Source organism: Sceloporus occidentalis, unplaced genomic scaffold (genome assembly GCF_023333645.1).
Source record: "Sceloporus occidentalis isolate IW3139 unplaced genomic scaffold, rSceOcc1.0.p SCAF_5, whole genome shotgun sequence".
NCBI lineage: Eukaryota > Metazoa > Chordata > Lepidosauria > Squamata > Phrynosomatidae > Sceloporus > Sceloporus occidentalis.
The window spans coordinates 88658798-88676949 of NW_028316985.1; the positions used below are offsets into that span (position 1 = coordinate 88658798).

The 18152-nt window shown below is 40.4% G+C and overlaps 1 protein-coding gene across 3 annotated transcripts in view; it reads left to right on the forward strand.

Annotated features, from left to right (window-relative positions):
• Positions 1 to 18152, forward strand: part of LMNTD1 (lamin tail domain containing 1) — a 235100-nt gene that overhangs the window by 200113 nt on the left and 16835 nt on the right. For all 3 annotated transcript variants that reach the window (XM_089524667.1, XM_089524668.1, XM_089524669.1), the window contains exons 11-12: positions 3694 to 3860; positions 9771 to 9844. In XM_089524667.1, coding sequence (XP_089380793.1) covers positions 3694 to 3860; positions 9771 to 9844 — 241 coding nt within the window. The remainder of the gene's footprint in view (positions 1 to 3693; positions 3861 to 9770; positions 9845 to 18152) is intronic.

Sequence of the window (18152 nt, forward strand, 5' to 3'; positions counted from 1 at the left end):
GGAGTCTGAAATAGGTTATTACAGTTATATCTCAGTCTTCTGTGGGAGGCTTAGAGTGGCGTCTATGAAGCTTTCAGTGGTCTTTCCTGCAGACAATTATGAGTCCACACCATTCAGCTTCAACAATGCTCCCAGACTTTTCATTGTAACAGAAGTAATATACAGAGAATCAAAGAGAGAATACACTGCTTCTCGGGAAAGGGAGCAGATGGCCATTCTCTATAATGAGTACTGGAGTAGTCTGTCAAGTTGTTAGTCCAGTAGTTTTATCAATTTAGGTCTTTCTACCTGTTTTCCTTTGGAGGATGGAATTCTTTCTGCCCCAGTTTATGTATTGTCTGCAGATGTATAGTCAGCTTTCTCTTATGGGTCTCAGCTCATGTTTGAGCACAAAATTTGTATGACTTTATAAGAGGACTACACTTATTACTCAGCTTCTCCTGGTTTTAAACCCATTATCACAACCCATTGTTATTTCAATAGGTATCTTGTCAAGGAATGTGGATTCCATAAAGTTTAGGATTGTTCTTAAAACAGTGAAATTGTTTAAATATATCTAAGCTGTGCTAAGCCTGGTGTCTACAATCTAATTGTAGGCCTCAGATGAAGAAGCTCTGCAAGGGAACCTCTGCCCCCAGCCTGTCTCTGTCTCTTTCTTTCACACACAAACAATAATAATAACTTTATTACTGCCAATTGGCCAGCACGCACACACAAACACACACACACACACACACACAGAGAGAGAGAGAGAGAGAGAGAGGCATGGTTCCCAGTGGCGTCCCTAGGGTTGGCATCATCTGGTGTGAAAACTGATGATGGCAAACCACCCACCCACCCACCCCACTGACCTTCTCTATAACACACCATACAGAATCCTTGGTAATTTTTTGTACTAATGTTACTAATAATTGTAATTCCCATATATCACGGAATGTAATGGTAATAGTTGTGATGTAAACAACTAGGAAAATTAAAAATAAATTACAGTATCATACAGCCTCAGCTGACTGGGAAGAGCAAGGTTTTGTCCCCACCTCCCTTCTCCCATCTGCTGGGTTAACTGAATAAAAACTACTTTTGCACTTTGAACTCATTTTGCAATAACTGAAGTAAGCTAAGGGCAAATGGAGAAGTGGGAGAAGAAAGTGATTATGCCATTTTAAAACCATCTGACAGCAGTAGTATCATTAGGAGGTACAATGGTGTCAACCATACTGGGTGACACCCCAGAGGGAGGGGGTGACACTAGGTGAAGTAGTACACCCTGGAGGGAGCAAGCAGCTGTCTCCTGGGTCCCAACCTTACTTGAATTACTACAAACTAAGTTCAAAGTATACAATACATTTGCACTCAATTAATTTACATGGAGAGGAGAGGAAAGGAGATGTGAAATCTTGCTCTTCCCAGTAGGCTCAGGCAAAAGTAAAGTGCTACAGGCTGTCCTATGCTGTGTTTTTCCTCATTAATAACTTTTGCCATCTTGATCATACTCTGATGTTGCTTGGCCACATGCATTCTTGTTTTCATCTGTGACATGGAGGGGAGCATGCATTAAGCAAATCATTTCAATGCAAGTCAGACTAGTAAAGTGAACAGTGATGCTGGAATAACATGACAGTCCTGTAATTGAAACCAATTTGACAGGATAAATCTTCCTACTTCTGAATTCTTTTGTTGTCCCTTTGCTGAAACATCATCTTCAAGTGTTCTGAAGGACACTGAATCCTCAGACAATGAAATTGCAGGGCTCTTAAGAAGTTACATCTACATGCCATGATCTGGATCTCCCTGACCGAAGCCAAAGAATCTTTATGAGGCACAAAAGCTTCCCTTTTTCTTTTTCTTTTTCTTTTCTTTCTTTTTCTTTCTTTTTTGCCAGTACAGTCATGATCTTCACCGATATCAAAAGTTGAATAGTATATACTTCTATACTGAATATCATTGCCTAATTACCCTGAAAGCACTGATCCCATGTGATCTTGGAGGCAGGACAGAGTCAACTCTGGTAGAATTCAAAGATACAATGTGTTAGTCTGTACAATCGGTATGTAGAGAGATCTTGTTAATCTCAAAAGTGCTGCAAGATCTACATACAGGGTCCACCCTGGTTACTTCCTCAAAGCGAAAACACCAGGGAATACCAAGTACTGTAGGCTATATTCAGCGAAAAGCTATGGCAAACCACCTCTGAGTATTCCTTGCCTAAGAGAACTCTATGGAATTCTGGGGGTTGCCATAAGTCAATAGTCAATGCGAAGGTACATGCTTTGCACAAAATAGCATTCTCAACATATCGCTTTGCCTTTAAAAAAAAATTGAAGTCTAATTGAGGGGACTAAAAAAAAGAATGTAAAAGCTAAACAAATGCACATGGGTAACAAAGCAAATGAACAAATAGAATCTGAGGAGAGTATTTATCAGTACATCTTGACTTGGATCCTGCATAGGGAGAAAGGCAGTATAAAAATAAAATAAGATAAATGTATCAGAAGAAGGAGACCAGAGAAAGAGGCTGTTGAATAATATAAGTGATACAGGATTTTTGGAGACTATCCTACCCAAAAACAATCCTCAGTGATTTACATCAGTCTGTACAGTGCAATAAATACCTGCAACCATCCCAAACTGTTTTTTTTCCAAGCAGAAGGCATTCAGAGAAACTGATAGGAGTTGAGACTCTAATAAAGGAACTTTTTGTTGTGTGCCTGCAAGTTGTTTCCAACTGATGCCAACTCTAAGGCTATTGCAGGGTTTTTGTGGAAAGTTTCTTCCAAGGGAGCTTTCCCATTGCCATCCTCTAAGGTTGACAGAGTGTATTTTAAGTCCTGCTGTGTGTAACGTATTTGTCTATGTCTATGAATCTAATTAATTATTGAATACAATAAAATATAAATTTAAGTTCTGCTGTTTTTATTATTATTTATTGAATTGATTGTATTGTTGACTTTGTTTCCATGTTAATTTACTGTTAGCAGAAATGGGATTTACAGGTAAATACATGTGGAAATAAATGTAAATGTGGAAATAAATACAAAGCAATTTTCTAGCTCACCAGGATTGGATGGCACACTTGACCAGCTTTTCGGGGATCCTCTTTCCCCATTCAACAGATTCATCATACTGTTTGCATATCAGTTGGGGATGGGGATGGAGAGGCCATTTTGGAGAAAAAGGGGCAGGGAAAACCACTTTCATCAGTCAATCTAAATTTAATTGGAAGATGGCATGGTGGTTTGTGTGTTGGACTATGACTCTGGAGATCGAGGTTTGAATCCCCACTGAGAAAGAAAACCCACTGGGTGACCTTAGGCAAGCCATACTCTCAGCTTCAGAGGATGGCAGGTCCAAGCCCCCTCTGAAGAAAACCTGCCCCCCAAAAAACTATGATAGGTTCACCTTAGGGTCCACCATAAATCAGAAATGACTTGAAGGCACACAACAACAACAATCTCAGTAATAGGAAGGGATAGGGAGAACTCACTTCTTAGTGCATATAGCAGAGTCTGCCAGACTTTATCCAAATAGTGTGATCGACAGAATTCAGAACTCAAAAGAACTTAATTTTTATAAAAACGTTCATAATCACCAGCCAGAGAGTTCTGGGGGTTAGAAGGGGGTAATTTTTCCAAGCTCTGAAATATATATACTGTAAGAGATTCTAAATGAAAGCTTTTGTTTTTATTTTTGCAGAGAAGAAGAGATACCACCCACCCTGTTCCCTGTTCAGAATTCTTGGTGCCGAAGTCCCAGCTCTTCCACTCATCCCCATTATACAATGGGAAGATATTTAGCTTTGGGTGGTGACAAGAGTCATGCGTGCACTAGAACACAGCCAGTACAACCGAATCTAGATCTTGGTGAGTTAAGGGACATTTCTGGAGACGTTACTTCCATTTTTTCTTTTCTATTTAAAAAAATTTCTGGCAGTAGGTAATATTTGCCACAGGAGTGAAAGATTTCTAGCGCAGCCTCCTTTTGCATCAGGCCTGTCAACACTTATTGCTAACACTTCTCTCGTGTTGGTACAAGATGTTTGCTGTTAGGAGTGTCTCTTTCTGGAAAGTTAAAATGAAAGCTGAGGCTTCGCTGGGAGAGACCCATTCTGTCGACTGTGCATTGTTGATGAAGCAAGTGTGAAGAAACAGCGAGAATACTGCAAACATCAGGGAGAGATGCCAGCAAAAGATTTTGGTATCTACATGGTTGCACTGCATAAGGAATGATTAAAATGAACAGAATGCATGTCACATAGCTATGTTAGGTTCAAGTTTGATGGGTGCACCAGAGAGAGAGATTGATTGCCGTCCTCTCTGAAAACCGCTCTGACAATTTTGTGTGTCTGTGAATTAGGCAGTGGGAGGAAGGGAGAGTACTGATCCTTTACTCTATTTTTTGCATTACTTTTGCCTACAGACACTTCCCTCTGGGTGTATTCACATGGCACTGTTACAACAGTTTGATGTAATTGACATGGCTCCAATCTGTGAATTTGTAGCTTGGTGAAATACATCTCTAGGCCCAGAACTACAACACTTCAGTTTTCGGGCAGAGAATTCTATTTCCTCAACCTACATATCCCAGGTTGAAGCCTTGGCAGTTGAAGTGGCATTGTGGCTCCACTGTCAGTTTGGTTTGGGACAGAAGGGAACATAGGTGTGAAGAAAGCAATCCAGGAGGATAGCTTGTAAGAGAAAGCATCTAGAAAAGGTTCAGTACTCCTCATCTGCTATTATGCCATTAAATGCTGCCCTCTTCCCTGTGCCATTCACATTTGCATGAGGATAGTGTTTTAAGATATATATTTGCTACTGCCACATCTAGACCAACTTGAAAATAGTCACTGATCTTGAAAATCCCAGATAGATTTCAAAATATCCATAGTAGTTTTCATCTAGTCTCTTGAATTCTCTCCACTGAGATATTTGGAAGAGAAAGCAAAGCCACTGTTGTTAATGTTGCCAAGAGAAACTGAGAGGTCCCAACTAAATGGGGACCATATGTCAGTTGTGTCCTCACTTGAGGTGCAGCTACACTGCAGAAATAATGTAGTTTGACACCTCCTTAAGTGCTCCATTCTATAGAATCCTGGGATTTGTAGTTTTACAAGGTATTTAGCCTTCTCTGCTGGTGCCTCACGAAATGACAAATCCCAGGATTCTGTAGGATGGAGCCATGCAATTAAAGTGGTATCAAACTGCATCATTTCTACTGTGTAGATGCACCTTAGGTGGCCTCAGGGATGATACTGTGCCTCAGACTGCCCTTCCTTCTCATGGAAATAATAATGCCAATCCTCCTACTTTATAAAGTTCTTAGAGGCAGAGGTGAGGGAACTTAGTCTGCCAGATATTATTAATGATAAAGGACTGTGGTAGTTATAGTCCATAATACCAGGAGGAACAAAAATTTCCCACTCCTATGGTTAGATTTACTGATTTATTGTGCATGAAATACTTTGACTAGACTGAAATTCTGTGTTGGATTTAAGCATGTGCTTCATTCACTCTTATTGAAATCAAAAGGGCTTAAAATGCATTACATGCACTTTATCCAACTAATATCTGCTATAAAATAACTATAAAAATTTTACTTGTTTTACAAAATATGCAGGGGAGAGTTTCTAGTGATTTCTATAGAAACCCATATTATTATTTATTTCTCCTTCTACAGTATTCCTAAGAATAAACAGACAAAACCCTTATCCATGTTTTATCACAAAGCAAGGAATTTACCGTTGTTTGAAATTCATTACTGCTGCTAACACGTGCCTGGTGAACTGTTGAGTTTGAAAGATGTAGCTATTAAGATATTGCATTTTCTATGCATATCTAATGTATTTACCAACAGGTTTATAGCTACATGATGTAACTGGAGTCCAAGAAAACAAAGATTAACAGCCTTTTAAAGGAATGCTCTCATATTTAGGTTATTCACTTAGAGCACTGAAAATGTTATTATTAGGAATGTGTTCTGGGGACGCTGACAATGGTTCCCAGAAGTATGGCCAGAACAATTACAATAAAAATGTGCTTATTTAAATGGGACAGTCACAGGGATCTGTTGGACAGAGGCCATGATGGGCATGTAGCCATCTCATCTGTCACTCACCTCAGTTGCCTGGAGCAGAACAAATGATTGATTATCTAGCTAGAATGAGCGATTGGGCATATAGACACTAACTCAGAATTCAAGAGGTATTTTGGATTATGGCACATCCATATTAACAAAAGCTGTAGAAAATGAAGAGAAAACTGGCAGGCTCTTCTTCGTCTAGCTCATTATTTGAGAGTATGTATCTACTAGGATTGACTGGGCCAGTGGCCTTGTGCCAAATAGACCACTCTCTGTTGGTTTGCATGGGACATGGGAAAGCATCGGTAACCAATGCTGTGAGATAATCTTTTAAGGAGTTAGTTTTTCTGTTCTGTTTTTCAGTAATGGGGGTATAACAAAGCTACCTTTCAATATAATGCTGCTGATATATTATTATTATTATTATTATTATTATTATTATTATTATTATTCCCACCTTTTTCCCAATTTAGGACTCAAGGCATCTTACAACAGTTAAGACATAGCTAAAAATATTAAAAATATGATTAAACTAACCAAGACATTTAAACCCATTTTGAATAATAATAATAATAATAATAATAATAATAATAATAACGATTTAAAAATGGCAAATATACAAACCAGAGACCCTACAAGCAAATTCCACAAACCCAGTCCCTTTAGGCAGTCAGTCTTCAAAGGCCTGTTGAAACTTAGAATGAAAGCAGGGAGAGTGCCAGTCTAATGTTTCTCAGAAGGGATGTCTAGAACCTTGGAGAAGGCCCTCTCCTATGTTCCCACTAGGTGTATCTGCAAGAGTGGTGGGACACAGAGAAAGCCCTCTACAGAAGATCTCAAAAGACAGGCAGACTCATATACAATAGCAATAGCACGTACATTTCTATACCATTTATCCGTGAACTCAGCACTCTCTAAGAACTTTATTGCACTCATTTTTCATAGCGTTAAGGGCACTGGAAGAGGACGCTCGTGTGCGCCTGCGACAGGCCAGAAACGGATTTTACCGCACATCCAAGTGTCCCCCAAAAGGCCCCGTTCCATTCCATTCCGCCTAGCCATCCTCCTTCACTGCTGAGGTGCGTGAAATGTTCTGATCGGAAGTCTTCCGACCGAGCAAAATGGTGCCCGTCAGCACTGAAGGAGGATGGCTAGGCGCAACAGAACGGAATGGGGCCTTTTGGGGGACATTTTGACATGCGATAAAATCCGTTTCTGGCCTGTCGTGCGCGCACATGGGCGTCCTCTTCCAGTGCCCTTAACGCTCTGAAAAATGAGTGCGATAAAGTTCTAAGTGATTTACAGTCTATAAGTTTATTGCCCCCAACAAGCTGGGTACTCGTTTTACCAACCTATGAAAGGATGGAAGGCTGAGTCAACCTTAGAGGTCCTGGGATCGAACTCACAAACCTGTGGCGGCAGTACTGGCATTTAACCACTACGCCACCAGGGCTCCAATAATAATAATAATAATAATAATAATAATAATAAATTTTATTTATATTTACGCCTCTCCTGATGGATCGAGGCAGGATTACAACCATGAAACAGCAGTTACATCTGGATTACATACAATAAAACAATACATCACTCAAAAATGCAATTTAAAACAATAAAAAATATCATCTAAAATTCACAATTACAGTCAGAAGTGGGGGTTTTCTTAGGTTCTTTATTAAAGATCGGGTGGGTAGACCTGCTGGAAGAGGAGTAGCCTGAACCTGAGCCTTTCAGGGTTTTAAATGTCATAACTGGCACAATCTGAATGCAGCTCTTTAAAACACCTGAAATTTCTAAACATTCTTCAGAGGCACAAAGTGTTTTACAATAACCCAGCCAGTATGTAACTGAAACTTGTATCACCATAGCCAAGTCAGACATCTGAAGAAATAGGTGCAGCTGGAGCATAAATCTTAACCTTCTGCCACTCTCTGATTAATTCTAAAAAGAAAAAAAAGTCACAAGAACATGTCAAAAAATAAGGAGTAATGTAATTAAAAAACAAACAAACAAACCAAGCTGTTACTACAATTTGGAAAACTGAAGAAATAGCCACCATCACCATTCCCCATCATGCAAAAGGGAACAATGACTGACTGCATCAAAACAAAACAAAACAAAACAAAGCATAACCAAAAATACAAATAGGTTTGGGAGGATTCCTTAAGGGTGCACTTCTTTTATCACTTTCTCGGAAGGATAAAGGTCATTTTTCATTGTGACCAATGTTACACTGTTTCCATGTCAGAAGTTGGCCTCAGTTCAGGCGGCCTGTTGCAGTCTTCCTCAAAAGTCCATGGAGTTGTATAACAGCAACCACTTGGTTGTCCAGGGAAAGAATGTTAGTGACGGGTAGCATTTACAATGTGCCGGGGCCCAGTCACACAACATAACACTATATTTCACTTTAACTGCCATAGTGACATTCTGTGGAATCGTGGCAGTTGTAGTTTGTGGCACAAAAGCAGAGTGGGTGCCAGTCTAATCTCTCTTGGAAGGGTGTTCCAGGACTTCATCACACAAGGCTGCCAAAGCAGGATTACAGCAGGATAGTAGCATCTGTGGTTGTACTTTAACTGGATACCGTGTTTGTCCTGTAGCTGCTTCATCTTACACTCATTCTTGGAGCACTTCTTCACTTCAATTCTCTAGTTGAGAGTTCTAAATGTCCCTCCCTACAACTATATATCCCACATTTGACAGTTTACAGTTAGAGTGGAATATAGCATTATAACTGGGTAGTGTGAATGGGCCCCTGGTTAATCCTCCTCTCCCTGTTGTTGTAGAAAAACACAGACAAAAGGTTGAGTATATGTGTGGTAGACCACAATTCTCCAAGTATCTTTGGCCCACTAAAATTCATCTGAGAAACCAGGTGTTTTGCAAGTGTCTGTAGTCTCAGCCGTTATAAAAGTGGCACGTTGGTAGAGGCAAATATGAGTAATTTTATCCTTTAAGTGCTTAACAAATGTGTCACATGTCAAATTATAGTCTCATAAAAGTCTCTCTCTCTCTTGCAGATATGTTTAATAAAAGTCAAAAAGATTTATACTGTCTGAAGAGAAACCAGAGTATAATTTTCTCGGGCTTAAAAGATCAAGATACATATTTTCAAAATGTTTGAAAAGTTCTAGTGTATACATTTGCAACAAAAGTATTAAATCCCAAGCAACTGGTTTTTTTTTTAATTAAAAAGTTCACACAAAGTGAACAAATTGAAAAGCTGGAAGGGACCTTAGCCCTGTACAGCATCCCTGACAGATGGCCATCCAACTTCTGTTTAAAAACCACCTGGGAAGGAAAGTCCATCACATTCCAAGGCAATCTGCTTCCCATGATTGAACATCTCTTGCCATCAGGGAGTTATTCTTAATGTTTAATCAAAATCTCATTTACTGTCATTTGAATCCATTGTTTCAGGTACTGCCCTCTGAAACAACTGAAAATAAGTTGATTCCATTTTCTGCATAGCAGACCTTCAAATATTTGAATACATCTATTATATTCCATTTTTTTTCTTCTCCAGACTAAACATACCCAACTCCCTCAATGACTCCTCATAGGACTTGGTTTCCAGACCCCATACCACACTGGTGGTCCTTTCTTCTGAAAAACCTATATTTCTTCTTCTTTTAACATGTATAGAAGTTTACTTTTATGGTTTTTTTCCCCCTCTACAAACATCTTTTGCACAGAATTCAGTTGTGGCAAAAAGCCAAGAAAAGAAAGTGGTAATAGGAAAAGCACAAGGGCAACTCGATCCATCGGGGTGAGTATGAAAACATCTGTTATAATTATTATTGCAGCATTGGGGTAGATGCAGCATTGGGATATATTACTTTACAGAGTAATATAAGCACAGAAATAGATCCAAGGACATAAGTCCCTAAACCCTGGGGTCACACCTCCTTGATGATATTACTGTTTGGTGTTTTGGCAGCTTTTGTATGCATTTCATCCATTGTGGTAGATATAATATCTCTCCTAAGCCTCGGTTTCTGGCAGTAATTTGGCCTTTGGACTAGAAGAGGTCGCCTATCATTCTTCTAAAATTTAAATTCTTCACAGATGATTGGTAGACAAAGAAGGGAGTAGAATAAAAGAAACAAATGACTAGAGGAAAAGGAAAAATAGGAGAGGCTAGGTGAAACAGGAAATTAGAGTAAATCTCACACATTTGGATCAGGTTTTAACACAAGGACTAAAGGGGCAACCCTATGTTGCACAGGGAAAGTGAGGTTTGACTTTCTGAAAAGAAGAACCAGGAATCGGGAGTACTGATTTTCTAGCATTCACAAAGACATAAAAATCCTCCATGCACAGAGGAAGCTGTCCTCTTCAGAACATTTGCCTCCATGTGAGCAGAATAATGATGAAGTTGGGGACAAGACTAACACACTTCTGTTCCCCATGCATTTGCTTATTCTGAGCACCTGAAGAGAGCTAGGGAGACTGGTCACATTATACATTACCTTACATCCAGTATTCTGCCCTTAGGACATGCTAAGAAAGAGAGCAACTTTGTAAAACAAATTAGGATGTTACCACATGTGCCCCATTCTCTCCACAACCACACTTGTTAAAGAAATGGAATTATACCTGTTTGTTAGCATCCATTATCACATGTCTTTTCCATTGCACAATTGGGGTTTTCTCTCTTCCTGGCTTCTCTTTAATTCAGCCTCCCTGTCTTATGCCCTACCCAGCTTGCTTTTCCAGGGTTTTTACATTTTTATTTTCACTTTTTCACACAATTCTGGTGCTCTGATACTGCAGTTTAAGTTTTTTAAAAGAAAGAAAGAGTAGAAAAAATAAAGGGATTCAACCTGCTTGGGAATAGGGGACAAGGGGGAGGAAGAGACATTGACACTATGTGACTGCCAATATTGCAACTGCCCCAGCAGCGATGTTTTGCACCTGGGACTTGTGCGATTTCAAGCTCAATGACGGGTTTCCCCCATCAGTGAAAAGGGTTGGAGGCAACATTGTGCAATTAGTATCACCAAAGCCACTTTTTCCAAGCTTCAATCACAGTTTAAAAGCCACTTGTTATAAAGTCCTTAGTAGATTAAGTTGTAATGGCATTTTTAAAGGAGAGCTGAGTTCATTAAACTGACATCAGTAAAATAGGTGCCACTCTATGTCAGGTGTTTATAGCTGAGCAAGCAGGGTCAATAATAAGTATTCATGTTTGTGCCTCTCACTTTATCAAAATCGTAAACATTTTGTTGCCTCTTTAACCCTGTTGGTTGATGGAGTTTCATTCACTTCTGCTGTTTACAGAACAATGTGCTGTCATAAGAAACCCACAAATCTTTTTTTCTTAAAGGGAAAGATGTAGGGGTTTTGAAGGGGGATATTTGTCTATACAAACTAAAATGTGGGCAATATGTTGGTTTCACCAGCATGGTGTAGTGGTTGGAACATTGGACTATGACTCTGGTGAGCAGGGTTTGAATCCCTGCTCAGCCATGAAAACCCACTGGGTACCCATGGGCAAATCAGTCTCTTGGCCTCAGAGGATGGCAATGGCAACCTCCTCTCTGAAGAAACCTCCTAAGAAAACCCTTTGATACGTTCATCTTCAGGTCACCATAAGTTGGAAAGAACCTGAAGACAAAACAACACAACATACAGCAGTGAGGGATACTGCTCTTTTTCATTCAGACATGATAACTGTCTTCAAATAACTGAAGAGCTGCCATGTGGAAGATGGAGCAAAGTTGTACTTCATTGCTCTAGATAGATGGAGAAAGTTGTACTTCATTGCTCTAGATAGAAAGGAGGACTCAGACCTGAGGATGGAAATTTCAGGGAAGCATATTTTGACCAAATCCCTTCCATGATCAGAATTTTTTTTCTGGCCAGCACAAATCAGTCACTCTTTTAGTGTCTTACAAATAATTGTGTTTTTGTGTCTGACCTTGATCAAGATGGTTGTTACTGTTTTGATGAAAATATTTTTATGCACCTTGTTGGGGAAGCCATAAAAGAAACTTTATTTTGTACTGGCTGGGAATGGCTATCAAAGTTTTCAGAGACGCTTCTTTCAGACGACTGTTTGCTGCAGATCTTCTGGGAGATCCAGGGTTCTACGTTCCAGCGCTGGATGACTGTTTTCATGCAAGTCCCAGTGTGTTACCTGGGATGGCAGCTGCCGTAGTGCATCACTCACTCTAAGAGCCTTAACACACTAGATGAATCCTGCTAAGAAACGGGATTTTAGAAGTTGGAAAAATCCGCAAATACAGGATGATTTTCAGACATGTTTCTCCCCAACAGAAATAACATGAAAATAACGCGAACGGAAAGTGGACAAAAATGACACCTTTTCAGTTTTGGGAAGTTCCTGACTTTTAAATCCTATTTCTGAGCAGGATTCATCTAGTGTGATAAGGTCCTAAGTTCAGAACAAGGTGCCCAGCCATGAAATCACCACTGGATGCCTCGTTCTGACTTCAGAGTGAGTGATGTGCTACTGTGGTGACTGCACTAAGCAGCACCACAGGACATGTGTGTGAACATCTACCTGGCATTGGAACAAAGGGGCCAAGGTAACAGAGGGTGATCACAACAGCTTTGGAGTCAGGATACTCCAGGCTGCTCCCAGAATATCCTGGCCCAAGCAGAAAACACCATAGATACAACCTCAAAGAGGTTAGGTCAGGTAGATAACATATAAGGAGACATTAAGTCACTAAAACACTATTGGACCCTATCAGTGCTGATTTCTCTAAAACACAAGTAATTCTTTAAATGCTAAGTATTGTTGTTATTTTGCATATAAACTTCCTTTATTATCAAAATTACCAAAATTATCACATTAAGGCAAAGCTAGAATGTTTTGCTTCATCACGCTAGCTTTTTTATATTCAGGAAGGTTACTTTCTTTCTTCCCCTGACCCTCACCATTCAACATATGACAAGCCACATTTTGAAATGATAGTATAGAGACTGGACATATTACTGATTCCTTTTCCAGTGCCCATACACCCCCTTAATTCTGTGGGCCCCTTGGCTTGGAGTCAACTTTGACATTTTCAGTACTATACAGATCATTTCAGATTCTCTGCACACCTCCAGCTTAAAAACAATTGAAAAGAAGCACACGCATGCAATGAAATAAGAGAATTTCCTAAATTCACAGTATGACTTTAAAATGGTCTTTGAGTCTCTAGATTTAAACTACTGTTCATGATTCCAAAAAGTCAGTTTGGATCATTTGTGTCACTGCACATTTTCCTTAGGTTCAGACTTGAAAGCAAATCTAAACGAAATGTCATTTGTGTGACAGCCAGTAAGGAAGTGACAGACATGTCTGAAGATGATATTGCTTGCAAGCCTTCATGAAAATCCATTTTGTCTGCACTTTTTATTTCTCTAAATAGTGTTATTTTCAAAGTACTGTTTTCTTTCCAAATTCTTTAGAATAAAACAGGCTCCATGTCTCAAATCTTCTAAATCTTTCCTCCTAAGTAGGAAAAGAGTTCTGCAACTACTGAAAAAAAAGAATGAGCAACATTATCTCTTTTATTTTTGAAGTTTATTGTAAGATCAAAGATGGGCCAAGATCTTCACAAGAAGATTGTTCCACCAACTCTATTTATGTCCAGAAGTCCAGAACACACTGCAGAAATAATCCAGTTTGAGACTGCTTTAACTACCCTGGCTCAATGATGGGGAATTCTGTGAACTGTAATTTTGGAGATTATCGCACTGCATTCTGAGACCGTTCTCATCACGTGATGAGAACGGAACGCATTTGAGTATACCGCACGTATGTGTTCCAATCGGGTTCTCAGAACGTTTAAATGTGTTCCAAATGTGTTCCAGGAGGGTACAGATATGAATGTGTTCCCAGAGAGCTGAAACGTGATGAGAACGTTCCAACAGAGGTGTGTGCGATATTCTTATCTGTTCTCAAATCCGTTCTCTCATTCCTCCGTCTCCTGATTGGCTGAAAGAATGACAGGCAGGGAGGGAGGCAGGCAGGCGAGCGACTGCAGTGAGGGAAGGTGTGTGTGTGTGAGGGGGGAAAGAAGGAGGGAGGGAAGGGAGGAAAGTTGGGACAAGTGAGAGAAGAGGAAAGAAGGGAAAGAGAGAGAAAGAGAGAGGGAAACAGGGGGGCCAGAGCAGAGAGCAAGAGGGAGAGGGTCTGGCTGCTTCTGCGGGGGCCTCTAGTGTCATGTCCAGCAGGGCTCCTGTGCTGGCAGCCTGCAGGAGGCAAAGATGGCAGGGATGCCCAGGACCTTCTCCTCCTTCCCTCCAGGAAGGAACCCACAAAAGCTCCTCTGTTTGGAGCAACACACAAAAGCAAGCAAACAACTCCCAGAATTCCATAGCAAAGAGCCAGACAAGAATTAAAGCGGGGAGGGAAGCTCACAGGCCCCACCTGGAATATTGTGTCCAGTTCTGGGCACCACAATTCAAAAAGGAGCGTGTCCAAAGGAGGGCGACTAAAATGGTGAAAGGTCTGGAAACCATGCTCTACAAGGAACAACTTAGGGAGCTGGGGATGTTTAGCCTGGAGAAAAGAAGATTAAGAGGTGATATGATAGCCCTGTTTAAATATTTGAAGGGATGTCACATTGATGAGGGAGCAAGCTTGTTTTCTGCTGCTCCAGAGACTAGGACCCGGAGCAATGGATGCAAGCTCCAGGAAAAGAGATCCCACTTCAATATTAGGAGGAACTTCCTGAGAGTAAGGGCTGTTCGACAGTGGAACACACTCTTTCCTCAGAGTGTAGTGGAGTCTCCTTCCTTGGAGGTCTTTAAGCAGAGGCTGGATGGCCATCTGTTGGGGATGCTTTGATTGTGATTTCCTGCATGGCAGAATGGGGTTGGACTGGATGGCCCTTGTGGTCTCTTCCAACTCTATGATTCTATGATTCTATGAAGGCACACATTACATGCGCACACACACAGGAGGCAAAAGGCTGACAAGCAGCCAAAATGGGGAATTGGGATGACAGCAGAGGACTCTTCTTTTCTAACCGGTTTAAAGAGCTGCTATGGCTGCCGGGGCTCTGCCCTTGGCCCAGTCCCCTTCCTGGCAACTTGCTTTTCTTCGGCTTGAAGAGACCTGCATGGAGCTCCTCCTTCTTCCCAGCCTTGCAAAGGAGGTTTGGGATGTAACTTGCAAGGCTCATCTCTCCCCATTTCTCTTTCTCCCTGCCTTCCTCCCGATCCCTCCTTCTTCCCTCCCTTCCCTCCCTCCTCCTTTCCCCCCTCTCTCTCTCACACACACCCCTTCCCTCACTGCAGTCGCTCGCCTGCCTGCTTCACTGCCTCCCTGCCTGTCATTCTTTCAGCCAATCAGGAGACGGAGGCGGCCTTGGTGGAATATGTTCTCGGAACGGTTTCAGGAATCGCTGTGCGGTAAAATGCAGTTCTGATCACGTTCTGATCACGTTCTAGTTTACTAATGCAGTAATATCTGTTCCAGGAACGTTCTCATCACGTGATGATAGGAACGTTCTCAGAACACAGTGCGATAATCTCCATAGTGAAACATTTAGCCTTCTCTATCAGAGAGCTCTGGTGTCACAATAAACTACAATTCCCAGGATTCCCTAGCATTGAGCTATGGCAGTTAAAGAGGTCTCAAACTAGATTATTTCTGCAACGTATTTTGGACCATAGTTAATAATTCTAGACTAGAGAACCTGTTAATTGCCATTCATGTTGAATGCTCGCTATTTGAGATGAATTTTGCAGTGGTGTCCATATATCACATTTATATGACTATAAACATTAACTATTTCACACTTATGTTTAGATATCCACAAACTATGGCCTGTTACAGACTGCCAAAATAAAGCCGCTTCAGGTCTCTTTGGAGGTATGCTGTTTAAATGATGCATGCATCCTAAGAATCCGGAAGCTGCACCAAAGCTGCACTCCAGTGCTTAGGAATGGAGTGTGGCTTTGGCGTGACCTCCGGACTCTTAGGACCCATGCAACATTTAAATAGCATACCTCCAAAGAGACCCGAAGCAGCTTTATTTTGGCAGTCTGCAACAGGCCTATATTTGGTATTTCATACTCAGTGAAACAGAATCATTATATATAAGATGACATCTCCCATTAATGAAATGCACACAAATGGTCCTCCTCTGTTGTGAAGACTGCTAGTACATGACACAAAAAAGTCTCCAAAATATTTTCTTAATTCCAGAATATAGCAGCTGAATTCATTGGTCCATTTTGTCACTTTGCAGCCTTGTTGCTCTGATATTCTCATAAAACAAGGGATGGGGGTGGGGGTGGCATGTGAGCCACATGTACACCCCCTCTAAAAAAAACCTATTTCATGTGGCCCCAATTTTCCCAACCGCCATCCACACCACAGAAAAAAGCACCCAGTTAAAAAAAATCCCTTGAAAAAGCAATATAGACAGGAGGCCTCCAGATGTGGTGGAATATCTACAGAATCCTCAACCCTACTAAAGCTGGTGTGGTGTATGGTTTGAACACTGGACTATAACTCGAGAGGTCAGGGTTTGATTCCCCCACTCAGCCATGGCCTTGGGTAAGTCACACATTCTCAGCTCCAGAAAACCCTGTGATAGAGTTGCCTTAGGGTTGCCATAAGTCAGAAATGACCTGAAGGGGGAACATTTCCCCCAACTTTCTAGGGTGCAAGCAATGTTTTTTCATTATAGGATGGGAGGTGCTGTGGCCCTCAGTGGTCCTCAGGGGAAACACAAACACTGACCTTTTTCAGGTGTTTCTCTGTTTTTTTCAAAATTACCTTTTAATCAAAGAAAGTACAAGCTCTTTTGCACTTGGATTGTACCCACATTTTCAACATTATATAGAATCTAGCCAAAGATATGCTATTAACTTTCTTACTGAAATGGGTGGAATGTAAAAGTTTTTAACTTATGGCTATACCTTGACAATTCTTTCTAAGTGCTTTCCTTGTAAGTCAAACCATATTTATTGTTTGGAAAAAAAAATCATTTTTCGTGTGTCAGTAAGAGACAACATTTCCAAGGCAATGTGCCTTATGACTGAATAGTGCTCTCATCTTATATAGTAATATTCTTGATATTAATTTAATCTCACAAAACCAGTTTAAACAGTAGATGTACTTATTTAAAAAAAAAGCCTACTGGGAGTATTTTCATTAGATTTATTTATTTATTTATTTTGAAAATCTGATAAAAGGACACCAAGATGTTGCACATATTCCAATTTACTACCTAGCTAGCCTCATTGACACATAATCAAGCTAATGAGATATTTTTATGTATGAAAAACTGCTTGGCTGTCATAGTGACCAAACAGAAATGATTTGGCTTCCTAATGATGATTAAACAAATTGCAAGCAGCTGTTTCTTTGACCCACGGAATTGCATAAAGCTTAAGTTTGGGATAAATATGGCCAATTGAGAAATAAAATGTTTGGTTGACCAGAGAGGAGATGGAAGGGCACCTTGCAGGTTCATTGTAACTAATTATGAATGTGTTTGTTTGACTTCTTGAGAAAAAAAAAACCTCAATACCGATCGCATAAATGTCTTTGGGCTCAGGTGCATATTTATTAAATGGAGGCTGGGCGCAGCTGTTTGCAGATAATAGATATTTTTATAGTAGCTGCTTGATATTTCTGCTCTTTAATTGTTGTTGTTCAGTGCCTTCCATTTGGGGTTTTGTTTGTTAGCAATGCTAACATTGTCAAACTGCACGTGTAAATTCACTCAGTAAAATTTGGGGGAGCTTCTCTTGTCTAAGTTGAAGGAGGCCTGGCCATTTTGGCTTGGTATGATGCATTAGAGGGGATGGGTCATGAGAGATTATTATTATCATGAAAGACCCCTCAGAGCTTTCACTCCACCTTTACAGCAGAGGTCCCCATTTTGGGATGGTGAATCTGAAAGAACCAAATTGCAGGCTGAAAAATAAGTTTAGAATCCTCAACAGGGGAAACCTTTATTAAGGAAATACATAATTGAATAGCAATATGCTGATCCTTTCTAAACTAATCTAAAAGAGAAAATAGAATGGAAGGAATGTTGTGACATGTCCTCCCTTGTCAAAGAACAGACAAGAAGATAAGCAGAAAGGTTCAG